Raw genomic sequence first — 21189 nt, 5'->3', positions numbered from 1 at the left:
AGTTCATATGGCCAGGTATACTTTTGCTTAACTTAGCAAAAAAACAATGCTTGCTTGTTTTCTATATTTGATTTGACATTTATTGCTGTGTGTGTTACTTTACTTAAGATGAGTTGTTGTGATAGCCGATTACATATGAGAAGTGTGACCTTTCATTTTTTCATCTCCATGTTACTCAGAAAAGGGGCTTACACTTACAGATAAGGACAATGGAACAGGATTTCCCTGCAGTAAGTATGTCTAAAATAAACAAAAAACTAGAAACTGAAAAAGTAACTATGGCTAAAGGCACATGGACATTTACAAGAATTTTAACTTAAAACATTCAAATTCACCTTTTCTGAGATTTAGATATGGACTGGCCAACATGAAAATTGAACTACACTCCTATTTAGAATACCACTTAATAAACTGGTGTATAAAGTGAGAGAATTTATACAGTGACATAAAAGGGATAGTTGTTCTCTCTACCTATAGCAAATCTGCTAAATAAGGCTGAGATTTGTTCCTGCACCTTATTGTTAAACAAAAGCCAAGTTTCAGGACACCCTCCCAGAGGTGGAAGTACAGTAGGAGAAAATCCTGAGTAAGTTGAATTGTGCCTTTCACAGATGAAGGCATTTTTCACAGCACAGCTTGTATCTTTCCAAAAGCCTGTAAAAAAGTGGAATACAGAGAATCACTGTCTGAAACTCTCGTACCACCATTACAGCAGTCAGCCCAAACAGTGTTCATAAAGCCCAAATTAAACCTTCCAGAAGCAGGTGAACCAGCTGCCATGTACACATTTACCCAAATACACTCCCCCTTCCTCTGCGGTACGTTTGTCTCCATATAGTGACGGTGTGGTTTTAAACCTCAGCATACTCGTTATGAAAAACTATCAGTATTGTTCAACTGCCTATTTGCAGGGTAGCCTCAAATTTAAATATGTAGCAAACATTTTGGATTTTGATGCTAATTTTTCAACCAAATATTTCTTGTTGCTATTTTACTCACCAAAATCTTTTGACATTATCACACAGTTTTCATCATTATTCGCAAAATTGGGTTCATTTGGAGCCCAGGCAACATAGTTCACTGGGGTCTCATCCAGCCAGCTGAAAGAAACAAGAGGACAGAGGCTGCCAGACAGACATCTCCAGCAGTCATTTAGTTACAAGGTCTGTTTAGGTAAAGGGCTGAGCAAGGTATTAGCAGTGACCAGAAGGCAAAGGCTCTACATATATTGGAGAGGACATGTCCGGCAGCATTACCGCTGCTTCTCATCTGTTTAGTACTATCACGTTCAAGTCCCATCAGTGTCTCATTTTGCCAGAGCTTGGACAAACAATGTCATACTCGAAGGGAAGGCTTCTTATGGTCTGGACAAGACTGAAACCCCACGATCTCACCAGTGCACGGACTTCCCTCTCATCCCAGTAAGGTGTCCTCCTGGAAGCCTTCTGCAAACAGATTTCTAAAACAGGTTCCCTACCAGCAATTTCAGAAAGCTGTTGGGTGAGATGTTGCTTACACTTCTTGCTTCCAGCTCACATAACTTGAACCACATCCACATGTTATCAAAACCTCCTGGGCTTTCTCTGTAGCCATTGGAGATCAGGGCAGCCTTAATCTCATCCTAAGCTTGATGTCTAAAGCGGATCAGGTGAATAACTTCCTAAAATTAGCTGCTTCTCCTCACTACCTATGAAGGGTTGCTTGGGTGTTTAACTCAGTTCTTTCAGTGTGAGAGAGAAAGTGAAATTAAGTGAAATGAATCTTAGCGATGAACTTCTATTGGCTTTGCTCTCCCAGATTTGGAAGGAAAACACTTAAATCATTGCTCACTTAAATGTAGAAGAACTTAACACTTCTGATCTGAGACATCTCCTGAAAACTATCTAGAGGTCAGTTGCACAACAGTTACTAACTTGTAAAATGAAAGCACACAGAAATGCTCCCATAGAGTGTGACAAAATTACCATCATTTGTTGTCCGTTACCAGTTTTCCTTTACTCACCTGAATTTCTGATCAAAGCTGACAACTAAGCCAATGAAATATGATTCCACTCTGAGTTTTGTGTAAATCTAAAACAAAAGTGATTAACAGTTAAGCACTAAACAGTTCCTCAACATCAAGCAAAAATCTGGAAGCCCATTAACCATGCCTGTGATTTTTTTTTTTTTTCCATTTCTTCCCCTCCCCCCCGCAATATGAGCCTCAGACAAGAACATTGTAGGTTCAGACCAGGTTTCAAGCAGGCAACAGGGATACGGGGAACATTCTGGAGTGAGGAACCCACTGGACAGGAAAGCAATAATCACTGTGCTGAACACTATGTATCTTGGAAGAGATAAGCAACCTGGGCTTGAACTGTCCTTTGCTGTATATTTAACATTTGCATGCCCTTTTCCCCTACCTACTAAAAGCAATAGTAATTTCTTTACAGGTTCTGAACAAATATATTGTTATATAAATAAGTAATGTAGAACAACAGCCTACCTAAATAGGCTGTTCCCTTTGTTTTATCAGCTGCTCTGCTTCAGAAATCAATTATAATTAATAGGCTCAGTGCTTACATATTTCCATAGAAATTGTCTTTTGCTTTCATTCTCAATGACAACAAGATCTGCAAAGTTCTTCTGACAAATTCTCCGTGCCTCTTCCATATGGACACGTTCTTTGCTGAAATAGTACTGCTTATCTTCATACACAATCCATCCATCATTGGTGGCTTGATATTCTGAAAGATAAAGAATCACGTATATTACATTCATATCTGGTCTGTACAAAGTCTGAAAACTATATAGTAAACTTTTCTTTGAAAAAGGAAAAAATCCTACCAAGTTTGTAATTTGGTTCGGGTTTTAGCACTGTACCTGTAAAACAAAAGATCATCATGAGCAACATTCCAAGTATAAAAAAATTCAGAGAGATTTGCTTTATGTAGTTGCAAATGCTTTGTATAATAAAAACCCTGAACTATGAATTACCTAATGCATTTTCAATATTTTAGAGTACATACCACTAGATTCATTTAAAAAATATGTATAATTTAGAAACATTTATCTAGTGAAAAATATATATCTTTAAAGCATATATACATATCTCCAAAAGCACTGTATTAAACAATCCAGGATGTGCAGTAAATACTTTGTAGATGAAACTTACATCAGTTTGAAAATTTATTTAGTATTTTTACTTGGCACACTATTAATAATTTTTTTTATATTCATGGGACTAGAGCCAACCAACATAATCCAGCTAATATATTAAGTTCTCAGACTTACCTACATAGTAGTAAACCATTCACAAGTACTGAAAGCATTAATGCTGGTATTTTGTTAATACCACACATCATTTCCAGTGTCTCGATGCATTCCTCCTATCTTAATGGCTTAGGCTTTTACTGGGAAAATCTGTTTTTGAGAGTCCTGGAGAGCCAGTAGATACCAAACCCAAGTTTCTGATTACAGGATGAACCAGGAGGAAGCAATTAATCTGTTGCTATTCCCAGAGTCAGCTGGGAATAGCCCCTCAAAGGTAGCTCTGCTTTCATTTGAATGCCTGTTATTTTGTTCTTCACAAGGACTACTAATTCTGCTCTTAGCTTTCTCCATTTCTTCTGTGGTTTGATGGGGAGGAACACATTATTAAAGGAATGACAGGAACAGTTTAGATGAGAAATAAGCAAACATGAAAAAGCAATTAAAATTCTTCTGTTGGGAGCTTTTAAACATTTTCTTCTTAAGTATTTAGTGAAGAATAGAACTAAAATCATTCAGATATCTTCATGATGAATTTACATAATTCACCTCATTTTGATTTTATTTTTTAATCCTAACATAACTATGACATTCCTTGTTTTTCAAAAACAATGGAGTATCTTGAGTAAATATGTGTCTGAACATGAGGGAATTAACAGCTGAGCATCTCTCCTCTCAGGTTGATCATCAGCTAATCTAGATTCACAATAACAACATCTAATTATTTTATTTTTTTTTACTTTTGAAAGGTCACCTGGGATCAAGAGAAACTGATCAGAGTCTTTATGTCATGGTTGCTGAACTCTGAACTTGGTAATCTCACGAAGAGCAGAGAGCCACATCTGTACAAAGCGGCATGCCCAGCGTACCAGAAACGGCTGCACAGGATGTACTGCTTCGAGCTGGTATGCAGAAGTCAGTGTTTTGATGGTGGGTTTGTATGACTAATCTACCCACAAGGGAACAGTGATTCTTCCTTTTCAGTTAAGCAATTTTTCAATGTTAGCATGGTGCCTGATTCGGTGTTCCAGGGTAATGTTTTTTTTGGCAGAGTCATCAAATATTAGATATACTCAGTGTTTTTTATATAACTGCTTCTCCCCTCCCCTCCCTGTTGTGCCTGCTACTAGTTCCCTGTGCGTGTCCAACTTTCTTTTCATTTCAAGAAGCTTTCAAGAATCTCCTGCTCCATAGAGATGCAGACAAGTATTCAGTTTACAGCCAGGAAGCAGGGATGTAAAAAAGTAGGACCGAGTAGGCAAAAAAAGTCCTTTCATTATCCGTTGTCAGTCGGGGTCCTCAGCCCACGAAGACCCTGTTTCCCTCTGGCAGGCACCCCAAAACATGTCCATCAGGTCCGTTTCATGCCCTGGCACCAGGTGCAGGAGACCTGGCGTTAAGGCCCTGCTTCCCAGGCAAAGCTGGTGGATGCAGGGGTCCTTCAAGGCTACACCAGCCTTTACTTTTGATCTCTTTTTCAGAGCTGCTGGCTCCTATAGCAACTGATCCCTCTCTTTGGTTCCCATTATTTGTTTCACAGCAGGAAGCAAAGCTTTTTTCTCTTTTGTACAGAGAACTCTAGTGTCCTGCATCCTCAGCTCTCCTGGGTAAGCCTGGAGCAGGTAGAAATACAGGGAGGGGGTGAAAGGAGAGGGGATAAGTACCTTACCCTTGCAATTTTATTCAACCCATGGCAGAAGAGATAAAGCCAGAGATAAAGTAATAGACACTTCTTTAACTTCCTGAGATTGAAAGATCTCAATTCATTCCTCTTGCTTTATATGTTGCCTTCACTGCAGCTGGTTTTAAAATGAACAATTCCCAGTATCTTTCTTCTTTTCAATTTGTTTAAATCCATACAATTTGTTTTTGAACTTGGATTTATCTGTCCAATTAAATAGGGAAGTAATCATACCTTTTTTTGTTTCACAAATCCAATTAAGTAAATGTTCACAGCGCAAGTCGTTCCAGTGCATTTGGGGTGATCTATTAAACATAACACAATGTTCAAGTTCTTCATGGTTGTTGGGTTCATCTTCATCCCAGTTCTCATAAATTACCTGGGTTGGAAATACATCCCAATTACTATGTGATTTGAGCTGAGTGGAAGTAATTGAGATTGCCATCATAACACAATTTCAGGATCTCATCATCTCAAGTACCTTGTTTATGGGATCAATAGGAGTTCAGATAGGTCTGAGGGAGCTGTGAAAGTCATGCTGACCAGACCAGCTCACTTTCACCAGTGCTCCCTGGAGAAGGTGTAAAGATTACACAGTAGAGAAAAGCATGTGTCTGATGGAGGAAAAACTGATGGGGTGGAGGGAGTTGTATTTATCTTGCTTTATGAAAGATGGCGGCCTGACTTCTCTGTACTGACATACAGCAGTGCCTGGTCTGGGGTGCTGTGAAGATCTAAGAGCATGGACTGTGGATGATGGGATATAACATGGTACCAGGGATGAAACAGGCAATTTTGTACTTCAGCTAGTGTGTTAGGACAGCACCATCACTGAGCACTGCAGCTGTTCAGCTGATGGATAAAGGACTGCTACGCTCCTGCCAAAGGTTTAAAGAGATTGGAAAAAAGGCATAAAAAGATGAAAATTTATATATTCTAAAGGGCAGAAAGTCAATGAATATCCAGGAAATAAGTACTCACAGGGGAACCATCAATCCAGGCAAATCCTTCATCGGGATTTAAGAGAAACAAACCGATCCAGAAAGCCTGAGTGTGTAGTCCTTTATCCCTAAAATAAACCATACAATATAGACACGTGAGTGTAGAAAGTGGGGCCATGATATAAATGTTGGAAAGCACAGAAACATGCTGCTTGCTGTCACATCTGAATTGGTAGCTGCTCCTCCACTGTTGGCCCATAGCCAGGCTCACCGCCTGCACTCTGTCAAGGGATTTGATAGTGCTCTGTGGTGGGACAAGACTTGCCATATTTGAATGTAAGTTAAAGGACAAGTGATGTGGCACAGAGCTAGCTCAGGCTCCCATCCTTGTGGCTGCAACACAGCTCTTCGCTGTTGCAGGAGTTCACGGACAGACGCTTTAGCAAAAGTAAAACATCAGTAGAGAGCTATAACACAATTTAACTAATGAAAAATAATGACAATTGTTTTTCAACAGATTTGATTTGCTTCTTGGCACTTCCTATGTAGTTTATTTAATAGTTCACACTATTTATCTTATTGTACCTATGGACCAGATAAAATAGAGTCCTATTTCATTCTCTACATAACATGAAGATTTCCCCCTGCAAAGATTTCATAGTCTAAAGCAAAGAGACTTAACAGGGAAGTGAAAACATGTTCAGCATCTCACAATACTGAAAAATAATAAAATGAAGAAGGGTGAGATCACAAAGACTTTTCTATAAGGCAATTTTAATTCTATTTGAGAAATTAAACCTGGTTTCACCACTATGTGAAACAGTTTTAGTTAAATACCTATACATTATGTACCATTGGGATGTCTTGACATTACGGAATACAATCAGAATGTAGTGGTCTAATTTTGGGGGAAAATAATGGCATAATTTCTACATTGTGGGCAAGACATGACATCTACAGTGCCAGCAAAAATTAATTAAAATTAATTCCTGTTTGATTTCAGGAGTCTTCAGTTTATGGTCAGAAATTTCCACATTAATTCCTTGCATTTTGGTTTACATTACACATTAACTCAAGGGGTTTTTTTGGGCACATTGATTAAAATATGAATTTCAGCCAGTTAGAAAAAGGCACAGTTGGAGCTGAACATTTTATTGTCTCCCTTTTGGGAGAGGGACTAAAATGTACAGAGTTGATCAGATCTGGAGAACAGTCTTGATAAAAACCTGTTATGAAAATTTAAAAAATATCAAAGCCTCTTTGAAATATTGAAGATTTTTTTTTAAAAAAGCAATGTTTCAGGATGATATTTCCAGATGAAAAATTTCCATTTTAATTTAAAATTTGATTGTGTTTATTCACTCACTTGTCCAGCTCCAGATATATTTTGAAGGAATTCTTATGTAAAATAGCATGAACATGAAAAAGAATTGTTGTGCAAGTACTCACGATGCTAATTGCCATAATATAATCTGATCTTCTCTTGTATTGATTGTGACCAGATTTCCTCCTATTTGTCTACAGAATTCTTCAGCCTCAAACCAAGACTTCTTTTGGTTTCCCTCTCTCACAAAAAACTGTTGAGAAAAAAAAGTAAAAATAAATTACTAAATGTGCAATGTTTGGCATATAAAAATATATAATTGCCTATGTAATTAAAATCAGTATCACTTTAGCACCCCTTTGTTCTTGAGTGAGACAACATAATGTCTGTCAGGACCTGTAATATTAAACATTGTTAATATAAAGCGTAAGTATTCTTTTCTTAGCATCCTCTTTTAAAATAAGGCAAGAGTAGCATAGGTGTCTGAGGAGAGCAAAAGGTATCACAATGTACAGAGAAGAAAAAATAGTTTATAACTTAATTGGAACTTTGACCACTGAAAGGCTCAAAGAAAGATGGAATAGCTCAGCTGCGGTATTTTGCAGTAGAAAGCAGGAGGTTTTTGAGGAATTGAAGGTGGAAGGAAGATCAACAGGTTGGAATAGAAAAGATAGTATGGATGGAGAAAGCCATTTGGCAAGGTGCTGACCCTGGCCAAGGAAGGGATTTTGTGTGGTGGTGCAAGCATACAAATAGCTCCGCTTTCTACTATGAAGTACGTACATTCTTGAAGTAAGGAACTGGATGCTTGACATTTTGGGGAAAGGATAATCAACAATTTGGTAATTGGCAGAACCAATAATGTTAGTAACAATAATTAAGTGTGACATGGAAGTTAGACTCTTACAAATACAGGGCTAAAATCATCTCTGGCCTCCCAACAGGCAGAGAGTCTCAAGAAAGAAAATGAGAGGATACTTATGTAAAGACTTGGAAGAGCAATGTTACATATTTACTTTTACTTGATCTATTTTGCCTTTTCTTTATTTTTTCTTCTTCTTTTCAAAAAGGAGGCTTTTTAAGGCATTTTTAGCTAAATCAAGAGAATGCCCAAAACCTTTACTTGCTGAAGAGTCACCAATATCAAACGAAACCCGGATCTAAAAGTATCACTAAAAGTATCACATGCTGTGTGAGAAAAGGGTGGCAGAGGGCCAGGTTTCCTTAAGTTTTCTCTCAGAAACATTGTCTTATGCAAGTCACACTGGCAGCTCTTGAGATGCAATACTATGTTTTTCTGAAGTCCCAAATACCTGGAAGTAAATAAATTAGGTGAGGTTCTCACCTGGCACTTAAATAAAAGAAAGCATATTTCTAGGACTCTGTTTTCATTGTTTCAGGTTTTCCATTGTTGACTTCCATTATATTTGATGGATTTTCTCATGGTTTTTTGCCCTTGAATACCATGGAGAAGATAATTCCCCCAAAATTACGTAGCACCTGGATCCCTGAGTACCACAGTGACCGCTGGGCTCCCCTGTGCTCAGGCTCACCGTGAAGGTAGACACACACTTACTTTGAAGCACGAGTCTGCCTGGAAGGCTCCATCCCAGCCTTCGGCACAGGGAGACGCAAGGATCCGTACGGGAGGAGCAGAAGGTGGGACTCCTGCTGCCTGCTGTTTGCAAAGATAATTTGCTGTCTTCTCACAGCTAACAACATCCCATAATCCAGCTGCAACTCCAGTTCCCATGGCAACACAGCCTTGCTCTTTTCCTTTGTGATATGGAAAAGAAATGAATAAAACCAGTCTTAATTGCTCTCTAAGAAATGAGACCTTTGCTTTTATTCATAGAAAATTATCAAAAGGAAGATGCAGATTATGCAGGTTAAAATATCTGGCCAGAGCCAAGATATGGGCCAATGAGTCTCACAGACACAGCTTTGCCAAAAACAGAGACTTGCAGGTTTAGAACAGAAATCTTCCTTATCTTGCCACTGCAGGGAAATCACAGGACAAATGGCATTTGATTTTATTTACATATGCAGCAGATGGCCTGACAGCTGCTTTGGGGTTCTCAATATCCAGGTAATTCAATTTCAAGAAGGCTGATATCAAGTACAACAAGTTTGTTTGAAGGCATAACTAGCTAGTGTGAAGGCAAGAGTTCCCACATAGAAGCTAATCTCTTTTGCTGAAATTCAGAAAAGCTGGACGTTCACTGCTCATTTCTCACATGTGCACTTTGTGGGTCAAAAAACTGTTCGTAATAGTTTTTCTCAGTCTGATGAGTTGTTGTTAACTGGTGTTAAAAAGTTGAAAAAAAAAAGAGACCGTGGACCTTGTTAACTCCTGCACAGTGTTGCCTTCAGTCTAACCCATTAAATATCTGTTTCTATGCAACTTCGCAGGAGGTTGACCTACGCAAGACCTGACACTCAGCTGTGACAGTGCTTGTTGTACTGGCATCAAACACATGGTCTGATGGTGTTGGCCACTTACAGCTACAAGCACAAAAGAAAGTGCCTACTCTAATTTCTAACACCAGGGGATGGAAAGCAGAAAGCTGCATGAATTGCAGCTGCACTCCTATCACAAGGGTTGAGCCCATGCAGAGCTTACCTGGCATTGCTGTGTTCCAGTGTGTGAAGAGAGGAGTTTCACCACTGGTCCACCTGAAACTCCCTCGTTCTTCTGTGTCAGAGAGACCGATCCAGAAATACTTTTCAGACCTCAGCCCCGTCAGACTAATCAGGAAGGCTTGCTCATTTCTGAAGTGGAAAACAGTGGTCATTCACAACCTATTACCTTGCAATATTAATCTAAGTGGTACAAACAGAGGTGTCACTATCATGCTAGCATGACTGCAAGGCAACAGCTCCTCAGTGAAGTTCGGGCAAAACCTCAGCAGGCTTTTAAGTGTGGTCAAAAGAATTTGGTGAGGGACAACTTTCTCCTTTCAGCTGAAGGCATCTTCTCTGTTCTCCAAGAAGTTCTGTGAAATGTCACAAATCACCACTCATGTGGGATGCTAGTTGTATTTTACTATTTTCCTTGTCTTTCCAAATCTTCGAGATGCCACAAACAGACCACCTAGTCAGGACCAAACTGTCAGCTTTGCTGGCCACCACCTCTGAAGGCAGTCATGTTCCTTAGAGGCCATGAAGTCTGCAAAGCCTGACTGAGATAGGGGTAGGTTGGAGATGATACATTCTGGCTGTGGTGGGAAAGATCCTGGGGAAGGTTTCCTACATTTGTTCAGAATTTGGCTTAGAAAGTAGTTTAGGAAAATATTTTTATTAAACCTTTCCTATCATAATGAGATAACACCCATCAGTAAATAGATGAAAATTGTAGTAACTACTTTCCAACAGAAAAAAAAAAAAACAAAAACAAATAACATAGAAGTTGCTTTAATTAGGAATTGAAAGATAAGAGAAAACTGTTTAACTCAAGAACCTCCCAAATTTGAAAACTGTTATAATAGATTAAGTAGAAAGCCCTAAAACATTGAGTCTTTTTTTTTTCCTGCACAGCTAATTTTATTTGGCTTACTACTACAAAATTTTTTTAAAGTGCTGATAAAGCACTTTGAAGAGTTCAAAAAAATGGACAAGTTTTGCAAGTTTCTCCATCAGAAGCACTGATTTTGAAATATAAAGAAAGATATTTTCATACCTGCTTTCCACTGTAGCTAGATAAGCTTTGCTCTGTTCACATGTCTTATTTGCTTCTGAGAACGTCAAAAGTGCAGAGCCTACCAAGTAACAGTGAAAACCATATCTTTTCCAACCCTGTGACAAACATAAGGTTCTTAATGTGAAATTGAAAGAGACTTCAATATAGAAATTAGCTCTGCTCTTTTGTGTATAAATATTTGATGTTCAATTTGTTGCAGCTAAGCTTAAAAACAAGATGAGACTGGGCGGATCTGTTAATAAACAAAAGCTGGGTTTTTTGTTGCTGTTTGCTCCTACAGAAGGCCTTTTTTGTTTAATGGATGACGTTAAGATCTTAGTTTCCATCTCTTTTACGTGTACGTGACTTTTCAAAGAAAATTGTGACTGTGCTATTTGCTATTGTTTTCCAGTCCTCTGTAAGGCTGAGATTATGCAAACTGCACCGTAACGAGCCTGTGATTCATTCAGGGGGGAGATGCAGCTCCAGCCTTCCAGAGCTGCGGGATCTGACATAATGAAACACAAAAATATTGCAATATGGAAATGAATTCACATACAAGCACAGCTCCCCAGAGCTGCCCCTGCCAGCCCTCAGTGCAAGGGGTGAGGAGATGTTCTGAGCCAAGAGGAATCCAGTCAGTGCTTGTTTGTGGGGAGGGTAGAAAGGAGGAATATCAGTAAAACACCCCTGCTTCTTCCTGCTCTTAGAGAGAGCTATGCTGACTGATAAAGACATCATGATTTTCTGAAGAGGTCAACTCTGGAAAAATTACTTGTTTAGAAACAAATAACCTGCTGATATCACTCAAAGGCCAACTAAGTAGTCCATCGGTAGTAATATGGTACAGAAAAGCTGATCCTTTAATGTTTTGAAATTATTTTCTTTGTTTTATCATTCTTATGTAGTAAGGACTTCATAAAGACTTTAAATAGACAGCAGACCTGAGAGAAAAGACAACGTGGCTTTTGGTAATTTTACATGTATTGTTAGGCTAAGAGCATAAACAGAGAGAATAGTGGTGAAATTATGATTTAAAAGATACATGTAATTTTGTCACATAATTAATTTATGAGACAGTATTTACTTTCTGGCAGCCTGGGTCCTCAATTGTCTCTTTTTCAGAGGTTTGTGCTGAAGCCTTCTTTTTACAGATGTAGCCAAGTTGCTTATCACAAACATCAGTTGCCCAGTATCCATCCTAGAATAGCAGGGAGAAGAAACAAATGTAAAGAAGTGGCATTCATAACTATAAGAAAACTAGTGTTTTCCTCTTTCTTCACTACAAGGCACACTGAAATACGTTACCTAGGAAGGCTATAAGATTGTTGCTGGGGATTTATTAGGAAAAAAAAATAGACACATGTGTCAGGATTGGTTTAAGATCCATCTGATGCTGTTTTGAGATGAAAGAAGGAAATAAATAACGTCTTGAAGTCTCAGCATTACTTGCTATCATAACTATCTATTTAATGAGAGGTTTTGTAAAGAAACATGTCATCTGGGGCTAATAGATCTGCATTTAGAGCAGGATTATTTCACTATACTTCTGGAAAAAAGATCAATGAAACTGAAATAAAGCACATCTGAGTGTGTTGCAGTAAATTTAACTATTTTATCCATCAAGGAGAAGACTCTGAAAATTACTGATTTCTTTTAAAAAAAGAATTATGTAAAAAATAAAATTTAAATAGGAGCTTTTTTTCCCCCATAAAATCTGGTTTAGGATCAATTCTACTGATGCCTAATACTGACAAAAATCAGTATTATTCTATGATATAACAGTTCTTTCAATAACAGCATTTCTTTCATAACAGCCTTTTCAATCTCTTTCTTTTAAAATTCATGACACTTCTTGCGTGTGTATGTGTGTGCACACACATGCATGTAAATGTTTCAACCAACCATGTCTTGCAAGAAAATGAAGTTTGTGAGCTAAGCAGTCAGAAATACTATAGGATTTTAGGTTAGGTATTTGGCAGGTAGGTGTTAATGCTCTCTCTATGTCACGGCTGAAGAAACATGCCCTAGTGCCAGGTCTCCATGTCTCAATGAGGTGATACTGAGGGACATAATGGTCTATTGGATCAGAAAATGTCGTATGCAAATAGCATCTATGATAACCACACAATGTATTAACTAGTTCATTCCCTTTCCTCTCCGAGAGCTATCTTTTTTCATTGCTGCAGCATTAGAATGAATCTAATGTAAAATTTCTGGATCAGACTTTTCACCAGATAAGAAATTTCAAAAGGCAGCACTAGGAAAGTGCTACCTCTCTACTTCTGATCTCTTCTGTCCTCTAAATATCTCTTCTGGTTGATGCCAAGTTTATTGGGAAAACTATTTTAAGTTAATTTAAAAAAATGACTCCTCCTGAATAAGTATATAATGGCAAGTGATTTCAGACCGACATAGTTATTAGTTTGCATTACTGTAAAATGACTGCATGGTTATACCTGCCCCTTCATAACAACACAGTCCTCCAGACCGTCTGTGTAGGTGGGATGTCTGCGCTGCCATTTGGTGAACGTCACAGGAGTCCCGTCACTCCACTCAAAATAGAAGTGAGCCTTCAGGTCGTTCAGACCCAGCCATAGCTCTTCTGTTGGCTCTGAAGCATGAAAAGAAATAGTTTTGCTTAAGGGCCGCTATACAATATGGTGAACATTTTCACATCTGGCACAAACAGGGAGCCCAAACAGGGTGTTCTTCCTGCTTTAACAAAAATGCTGGTTTCCTCTCAGATCTGCAGTAAGAGACGTCTTGGTTTGTACTTAAAAGGCCTCAGATTCCATCCAGAAATACTGAGTTTAATAAACATAAGGCTCTTTATGGCTGATGGAAGATTTTTACAAACTTTCTGAGTATCTGTGATTCAGAACAACATAATGGCCCCTAGCATGGAAGGTAGGACAGTGAGTGTCCCACCTCTCAGGCAACCATACTGAGCTCAAGCCATGAAGACATCTGCCAAAAACATCTCCTTCATGGGGAAGCATTAGAGGGATTGTAATGGCCCGTCAGGGGTGTTCACCAAGTCCAGCAAGTAGCAGGACTGGTTACTACATATCCAAGGAAAATCAGAAGTGAAAAGATATTATTTTCTTAGAAGGATATACAGCAAGAGGTTAACCTCAGCAAAAGGTTTTCATCTCAGAAAGAAGTTAAATTTCTTATAGGTTTGGAGCTGAAGATATTAAAAATAGAATAAAGGTGCCAAAAGTGTAATTTTTAGAAATCTTTATGTGTGTCTATTTTTTTCTTTTCCTGCTTTATAATGTTTTACAATGTAGATTATGTCTTGATAAATATAAATATACTTCTATGTTTATGCAACAGCAACAACAGAAAAGTATACCATAAGTTAGATTTAGCCTTCAACTTGTGACATTTCAGGAAAAAAGCATTAATATTTAATAGGAAACCCAGCTTTTATATTACAGATGGGGCAAACAAAATACGGGCCTACATATATACTTACTGTAACCAAGCTGTGACACTAGAAAGCTGTATTCAGCAATGTTGTGGACACTTGCCAAATCTCCATTTTGCTTCTTACATGAAGTCAGAGCATCTTTCCATAATTTGGGTTCTCGCTGAATGCTGTAGCAGTGGCCTGCGTATGGCCGCCAACCATCTGTGCACTTCATAGGTCTCAATTCTTCTAAAATTAAAGCACAATTTTTCAGAGCAATTTTGTAAGAGGAAGATAAAGGACACTAGAATGAGGTTTCTTGAGCACTCTTTACAAAAGTGGGACTATATGAATAAACATAAAGCTGTAGTTAGAAATGCAAATACATTCAAATGAAAAACAAATATCATTAAGGCACAGTATGTTAAATATGCAAATAGAATGATGTCTCCTTAAGCAGAAAATCAATGAAAAATGCCCACATTGTGTGAGACGTAATTTGAAATAATGCTCTTTGCCCCCTGGAGCAGTTTGGTCAGTGTGTCATGGACTCCCGTGCTGCATGCGGTGGCTGACATTAGGCTCTACCTCCTGTTCAACGTCTTCTTGCAAACACACATAATTTTCAGATGTGGAAAAGCATGAAGTAACTCTCTCGTAACTGCAGGTCAGAAAATAGTGCAATTAGTGCAGAGTTGGTAGTTTTGTCTTCATATTTACTCAGTGGCTTTATTATTACTTAGATTCCTAATTACCTTTAAAAACTTACCTTAAGCTTGTTTTAAAAATAGTGTCCTGCATCTCTTTTTCAGATTAATAGGGGAATAAAGGTTCTGAAATTATTTCTCTACTTTCTTTAATATAACTACTTCTTTAAAAGGAGCTTTTATAACATTCCCAGATGACAGCCTCCCGCAGATCCCTTCTGCGTGTGGCATGTTCATAGCCACGTTGTATCATCGAAGGCTCAGGTTGGGGTGGCCCATGGATGAAATGTAGCTTGTGCAAATACTGCTGCTCCTCATGTTCTGCTCACATGAACCCAATGCATTGCGTACTGTTGTCATCAGAGGAGGATTTTTTGCATTAATATTAGAATAACTGCAATAGCTCATTTGGAGCAAGTGAGAAGAAAACGAGAAGCATAAAATTTCTACTGTATTTATGCAAATTTGATTGCTGGCACTGGTTACCATGACAGAGCAGCTTCTATCTGTCTTGCAAGAATGAATGATAGAATGATGGAACAAAATAGTAATATTCTGCTATGAATGGTTAATACACAATGGGAGGACAAAAGCAATATCTAAAAGTCTGTGTGTGCATGTATAGCTGTGTTTTTCAAAGGTTTCTAATGTCTTGGTTGAAAAAATAATGTTGCATACCTTTTATCGTTTGCAGATCTTTACAGATTGCTCTTTCTAGAAGTCAAAGAAAAATCTTTCTTTCTATTTCACTAACCTACCTTTGGGTATAATGTCAGAATCTGAGTGGAAGTTTCTCTTTTTACAAATGTAGCCGAGTCTCTGGTTACATGCTTGGTTTTCCCATTTAGCATTCTTTCTGGGATTCATCACTCCACAGATTTTCCCAGGCAGCAGGAAAGGACTTCCTTTGAGTAAGAAAGAAAATAGAATCTCACAGCAAAAATAAATAAAAAGATTAAAAAAACCATCATATTATTAGTAGAAACATCAACTTATTCTGATTTCTTCAATGCTTAATATGAAGAAGCCCTCTCCCATAGGACAACTGGTGTTGTAGTTTATAGGATACTGCTTTTAGTTTATGCATTCAAGAGTGAAGTAATGACCCTCCATTGACTTTGTGTCAGGATAGTACTGGGAAATTTCTGGTTCTGTTCCTGATACTGATATCCTGGTGCTCACAGACAGAACAGCTGAAGCTAGACCGTTGTCCTGTGTCAAAAACTTCTTTAAAAATATTCAGTTTTAAAGTATACCATCCCTCCAGTATATCTCAAGAATTGCACAATTCTACTTTCCTATAAAATAACTTTTCACTTTTCTGTTGCAGTGTTTAAAAACCTCTGTAAGCAGCAAAAGAAATTGCCTGATACAAAATTTTTGAAAACTTAGAGGAGAGTTTAATTATTCCTTTACCATCTTGTAACTCTTCCAAAAGAGGAGATGGCTTGAAATACTTGTGGCACAAAGAAAACATGGGACCAGCAAACCAACAAGCAAAGAGAAGAACTTTCCACGTGTGAGGAGCACCACAAACCCACACCTGTCTCCCTTCCTTGATGTGGCCCAGTGCAATTTTGCATAAACTGCTGAGGAATTATGAGCTGGCTCTGTAAGCATTTCAATAATATTTAGAATTTCTCCAGACAACATAGTACCATTATTTTCTAAATATTTTGCTACTTTTGGAAGATTTGGTTTATCTTTATACTCTTGGGCAACATGTTATGGAAAAATTCTGATCTCTGGTCTGCAGGGTTATATATCACCCCAAATGATACTCTGCTTTCATAAACAAGCTCTTTGGTTATGTAAGAAAATAAAAGAACTTGCTATAGCTGATATCCACAGTGAACTTTGTAATTTGGAAGTGTACTTCTTAAAATAAAGATCTAGATCTTCAGCTATTCTAAATCAGAATGGCTTTCCTGAAATAAAACTAGTTAGGGCAGTTTTTATTAGTTGGTGTCTTATCAGAATCCATTCAAAGATTACAAAATAGATACAGTACTTACCAGGAGCCCAGTTTAAATATCTGAAAGGGCTGCCCCCTGCCCATTGCCATCCACTGTTGAAATTCAAAGTGTTCAATCCAATCCAGAATGCAAAACCGAATTTATTAGTTAGCTCTAAATTAGAAAAAAAAAGTCAGTTGTATCTTCCTATTCTCATTCTTAGCAAGTTCATCTAAAAGAAATAAAGTTAAAAGTAAGAAATATATGTATTTCTTAGTTTAAACCACCCCCAAACCAGTACTTTCTGCATTACTGAGGTGCACAGATTAGAAAAGTAGTATATGTAAATGAATAAATACTGATTTAGCAGAGGTGTCAGTAGTTAAAACAGCAAATGAACATCTTATTTCACTACTTAAATAAGAGTTTACTTCTCTGTCTTTGTTTCATTAAAACATAAAAAATGTAAAAAATACCTTATTTTCATTAGGAAATTGTGCTAAAATGTTTCTGTAACTGATTTCACGGAGTAAACACATCAAAAATACAAAGACAGTGTGCCAATTAGTTGCTTCCAAATTTTGTTCTATGATGTGAGTGGTTTCAAAGCCTCCTTCACACCATTTATAACCAAACTGATACCATGATACTTGTATCTGAAATCCACCGAATTTATTTGGAGTTTCTGTATGCAAATATACCCATATTAGGACCAATCTAGCCATCATCATATGTTCTCCTAGGCAGATTAATAATCCTTGAAACACGGAGGAAAAAAGTAAATTTGAGGACCGGACCATAACCCTGTTCAGGAACAAGTGCACTGGCACAAAGGCAAGCGGAGGAAACCTTCCCCCTGGGAGAGGCTGCAGTCGCTCCCACCTGGAGGACAAAGGTGGGATGGGGCCATTTCTCCCCTATAGAGATTTGAGACCACCCCTTCATAAAAAACCACCAGCTAGTGGAAGGGCAGTTCAGACCGTTTCCCTTTTGGCAGCTGCTGAACCACCCCTGACAACCTGTCTTCTTCGCTGAGACAGCAGACAAGGCAGCCAACTTCACCATCTAAAGCTCTGGGGCAGCATATTTTAAGGTCTTGTTCTCTATCATTTTACCTCCTATATATGCTTGCTCATGAATCTCTGTGATGCTTAATAGTTCTGCGTTTTGCTGCTGACAGCTTTTCCTTGCTTGGTGCCATGTTAGAGCTGATTCTGAGTTTATCTGATAGTGAATGCCAGTTGAAACGTCTTCTGTCCAGAATCTTCCTGTGTCATCTGGAAGAAGGAGTGACATAACGCTGTTAGAGGATTGACATTGCACCAACTAAAAGCAAATGAAGTATGTAATGATGCAAAATCTCTAAAAATGCACAGCAATAACTGTATGCTATCATCAATTTTAAAGCACCAGAAAAATTGAAATCAGATTAGGCATCAATTTTTAAAAAGTGTATTTTTTTTTAAATTAAAAATATTATTTTAAATTTCTAAGTTTTTAGAAGGGAGCGAATAAGTTTCCAATGTTTGCTTTTAAATTTTCTTTTACACAAAATGTAGTACTAGGTAAACCAGATGTATCTGTTGATTGAGAAAAGAGATTCTGGGGTGAAGTCAGAGGAGGAAAGTAAGTGTGTAGGTGAACTATGACCCTGGAAGTTCTTCATCGTCGTGGGGCAGGAACTCCTTCTTAGCTCATCATGAAGAGAAGCAGTGTTTTCAAAAATAGCAGAACCTGGCCCTTGACAGCCTGAGGAGCTACAAAAACAGTCTGTGTAGCACCAATGTGCAAATCAGCTGCAGTCTTTGTTTGCAGAACAACTCAAAAAAACCTTGTGAAACTGTTGTGTTATTGGGAAGGCAGGTGGTGAGAAAAGTAAAACAGTTTGTGTCCTGAGATGGAGGGATCCAAATGCAAGTTTGGTGCAGAAGATAGTACAAAGATGGGAGAGGAGGATAATTTTAGCAGCGGCATTTTGGGGTAGACTGGCAATAGGAGACAAGAAAAAGATAGGAAATGGATGTTAAGGGCAAAAACCAGTATGCAGCAATTTAAGTGAGAATTGACCGACAGGGCACGGCTGAGGAATAAAGAGCAATGGGAATTTTTTGAAAGGAAGATATCAGTCTAAATTCATGCTGGTCATGCCATGTACTTAAGTCACATAAAATGAGCTATCAAAGAGCCTCCTCACCTCTCTGGTCCACAAAGAGAAACAGGCACCTCCAGGAGGTGAGTCAGAACCTGGCTGGTCTGAACCACACTCTGGAGGCACCTCTTCCATCTGCTTGCTAGAGAGGGAGCACTTGGCTACTGGGGCTAATGTTCAATCAGATGATTTTCATTTGGGCTACTCTGACAAGGTTTGTCATGAGGGTGTGCAGCTGGTACCCGATAAAGAACCTGGTAGCTCAATAGATGGTTTTCTCAACAACGTTTCATGACAAGATAATAAATAAAATGCAGGACTTACTTATTAGTGGGCAAAATCCATACAGTTTATCAGCATCAAAGTCTGCTGTTGTCGCACACCAGAGCAAGCCATCTGACCTACCGGCGTCTGTGCACTCATTGTACTGTTTGCCTTCATATTTGAAAGGGAATACACATGGCTGTCCATTGGCATTTCCTTGTAATGTAAAGGTATCTAGGGGGAAGAAAGGGTTAAGAGAACATATGAAAATAATCATAAAATCATAAATCTGACCTCCTAGTAATGGATCTATCTTATCAGTATATCTGTCTATCCAAACTGAGAGGTCACACCATCTTTTTTTAATTAATTTTTATCATTTTTTCCCCCTTGTGTTGCTAGAGATTTTAAATAAAATGTTGTTTTAGTAAAATCTGGGTTTTAAGCACTGTGTTTAGAGTTTGAGATATATACCTTGTAGAAAAGTAAAATTCTGTGATGATAAGTTGCTGATAAGTTGTGGTTCCTGAAGACAGAAAAACCACAAGTAGATCTCAGACAGCAATGAGTTCACTGCATTGTTGTATTCTGTACGGCTCAGTAGGTTTGCTTTATCACTCCATCTTTTCATTAATTGTTTAAAGGAAAAGGGTAGCTGACCAGAGAGAATACAGATCAGGTTGTCATGAGCATATTTACACAGTAAAAATTTTAGGTTTCAATCGCACATTTCTGCACTTGGAGACATCTTGCAGATTCACCCTCAACTCAGATTCTGTAAGATTAGTAACGCTTCATCTTTTTAAACTATCACAGTATTGCGGGAGCGTTCTTTTATCCTGAAATGTCTGATATACACTCTCAATCCTACATTCATGCAAATACATTCATCTGCTCAGTTCTGCATATATTACTGCTTTACCGTTTCTCTCTATAGCTATACCCAATGAATGATATACATCTTCAGATGAGAGTTATTTTTCTATTTTGGTCAGACTGGAGGGGAGGAGCCAGTTCTTCCTTCTCATACCTCCTGTTCTGTAGCAGAAAGAGAAACTTGCACAGCTATCATGAAAACATGGCTCTAAAACCCTTTGACTGATCACTGCACCATGGGTGTGATGGGGAGGGTAAATGGAAAGAGCTCCATGCTTCCTCATCTCTCATACAGTGCCATCTGATTTAATATTCCCACAGAAAGAAATTCCAGTTTAAAGATCCTGCTCGTCTTACCTCCATTTCCCCCAACATCCCTACATCACACTTCTTTTATTCTGTGAATCAAGAATTGCCAGGATAATACCCAACATCTCTTTAGATCATGTATCGAATCTGATAACAAATACAAAATAATCAGTCTATGCATTAAAACTGTAAAGCTGCCCAAGGAAAAGCATTTTCCTATCTAGTTTAACACAAAACCAACAGGAAACTTACCCAGTGACTGTAATGAACCATGTACGAGGGAAAGAAAAACTAGGAACCTGGAGAAACTCATTGCAAATGTAACTTGCTTTTCATTCCTCTACCAAATGTTGGACTATAAGATTGGCAGTGTATAAAATCCTTCTGAGTCAGAATAGTAACAGGTCCTTCTCTGTGTCAAAGGGTTGATGGATAAAGCTCTGTACTCCAAATAAGGAAATATCCTGTCACATGGTATTTTGAAATAACTAGAATGCACATTGCAAACACTGCTCGCTTTGATGACTGAGTCACTTCCAAAACTGAAGTCTCCATCCTTGCCACTAGAGGTGGTGACATTTGTCTTTTTCTGAGACTTTGCTAGTATTATATATAGGTCAGTTGTTGGGGTGCTACA

The 21189-nt window shown here is 38.2% G+C and overlaps 1 protein-coding gene across 1 annotated transcript in view; it reads right to left on the bottom strand.

Annotated features, from left to right (window-relative positions):
• LOC115338897 (macrophage mannose receptor 1-like) overlaps nt 1–20947 on the bottom strand; it is a 34414-nt gene extending 13467 nt beyond the window's left edge. Inside the window, exons 1-19 of the mRNA XM_030007938.2 lie at nt 20805–20947; nt 19428–19601; nt 18070–18231; nt 17015–17128; nt 15758–15904; nt 14359–14541; nt 13334–13488; nt 11962–12075; nt 10875–10990; nt 9819–9967; nt 8772–8971; nt 7321–7448; nt 5912–5999; nt 5165–5309; nt 2827–2862; nt 2563–2726; nt 2003–2070; nt 1000–1100; nt 515–654 (exon numbers count right to left, since the gene is read on the bottom strand). Coding sequence (XP_029863798.1) covers nt 515–654; nt 1000–1100; nt 2003–2070; nt 2563–2726; nt 2827–2862; nt 5165–5309; nt 5912–5999; nt 7321–7448; nt 8772–8971; nt 9819–9967; nt 10875–10990; nt 11962–12075; nt 13334–13488; nt 14359–14541; nt 15758–15904; nt 17015–17128; nt 18070–18231; nt 19428–19601; nt 20805–20865 — 2445 coding nt within the window. The 5' untranslated portion in view covers nt 20866–20947. The remainder of the gene's footprint in view (nt 1–514; nt 655–999; nt 1101–2002; nt 2071–2562; nt 2727–2826; nt 2863–5164; nt 5310–5911; nt 6000–7320; nt 7449–8771; nt 8972–9818; nt 9968–10874; nt 10991–11961; nt 12076–13333; nt 13489–14358; nt 14542–15757; nt 15905–17014; nt 17129–18069; nt 18232–19427; nt 19602–20804) is intronic.
• Between the last annotated feature and the right edge of the window lie 242 nt (nt 20948–21189).

The sequence above is a fragment of the Aquila chrysaetos genome, chromosome 3 (genome assembly GCF_900496995.4).
Source record: "Aquila chrysaetos chrysaetos chromosome 3, bAquChr1.4, whole genome shotgun sequence".
Lineage (NCBI taxonomy): Eukaryota > Metazoa > Chordata > Aves > Accipitriformes > Accipitridae > Aquila > Aquila chrysaetos.
Note: the sequence above shows the minus strand (reverse complement) of the source record. Positions and strands in the feature narration are given on the sequence as shown.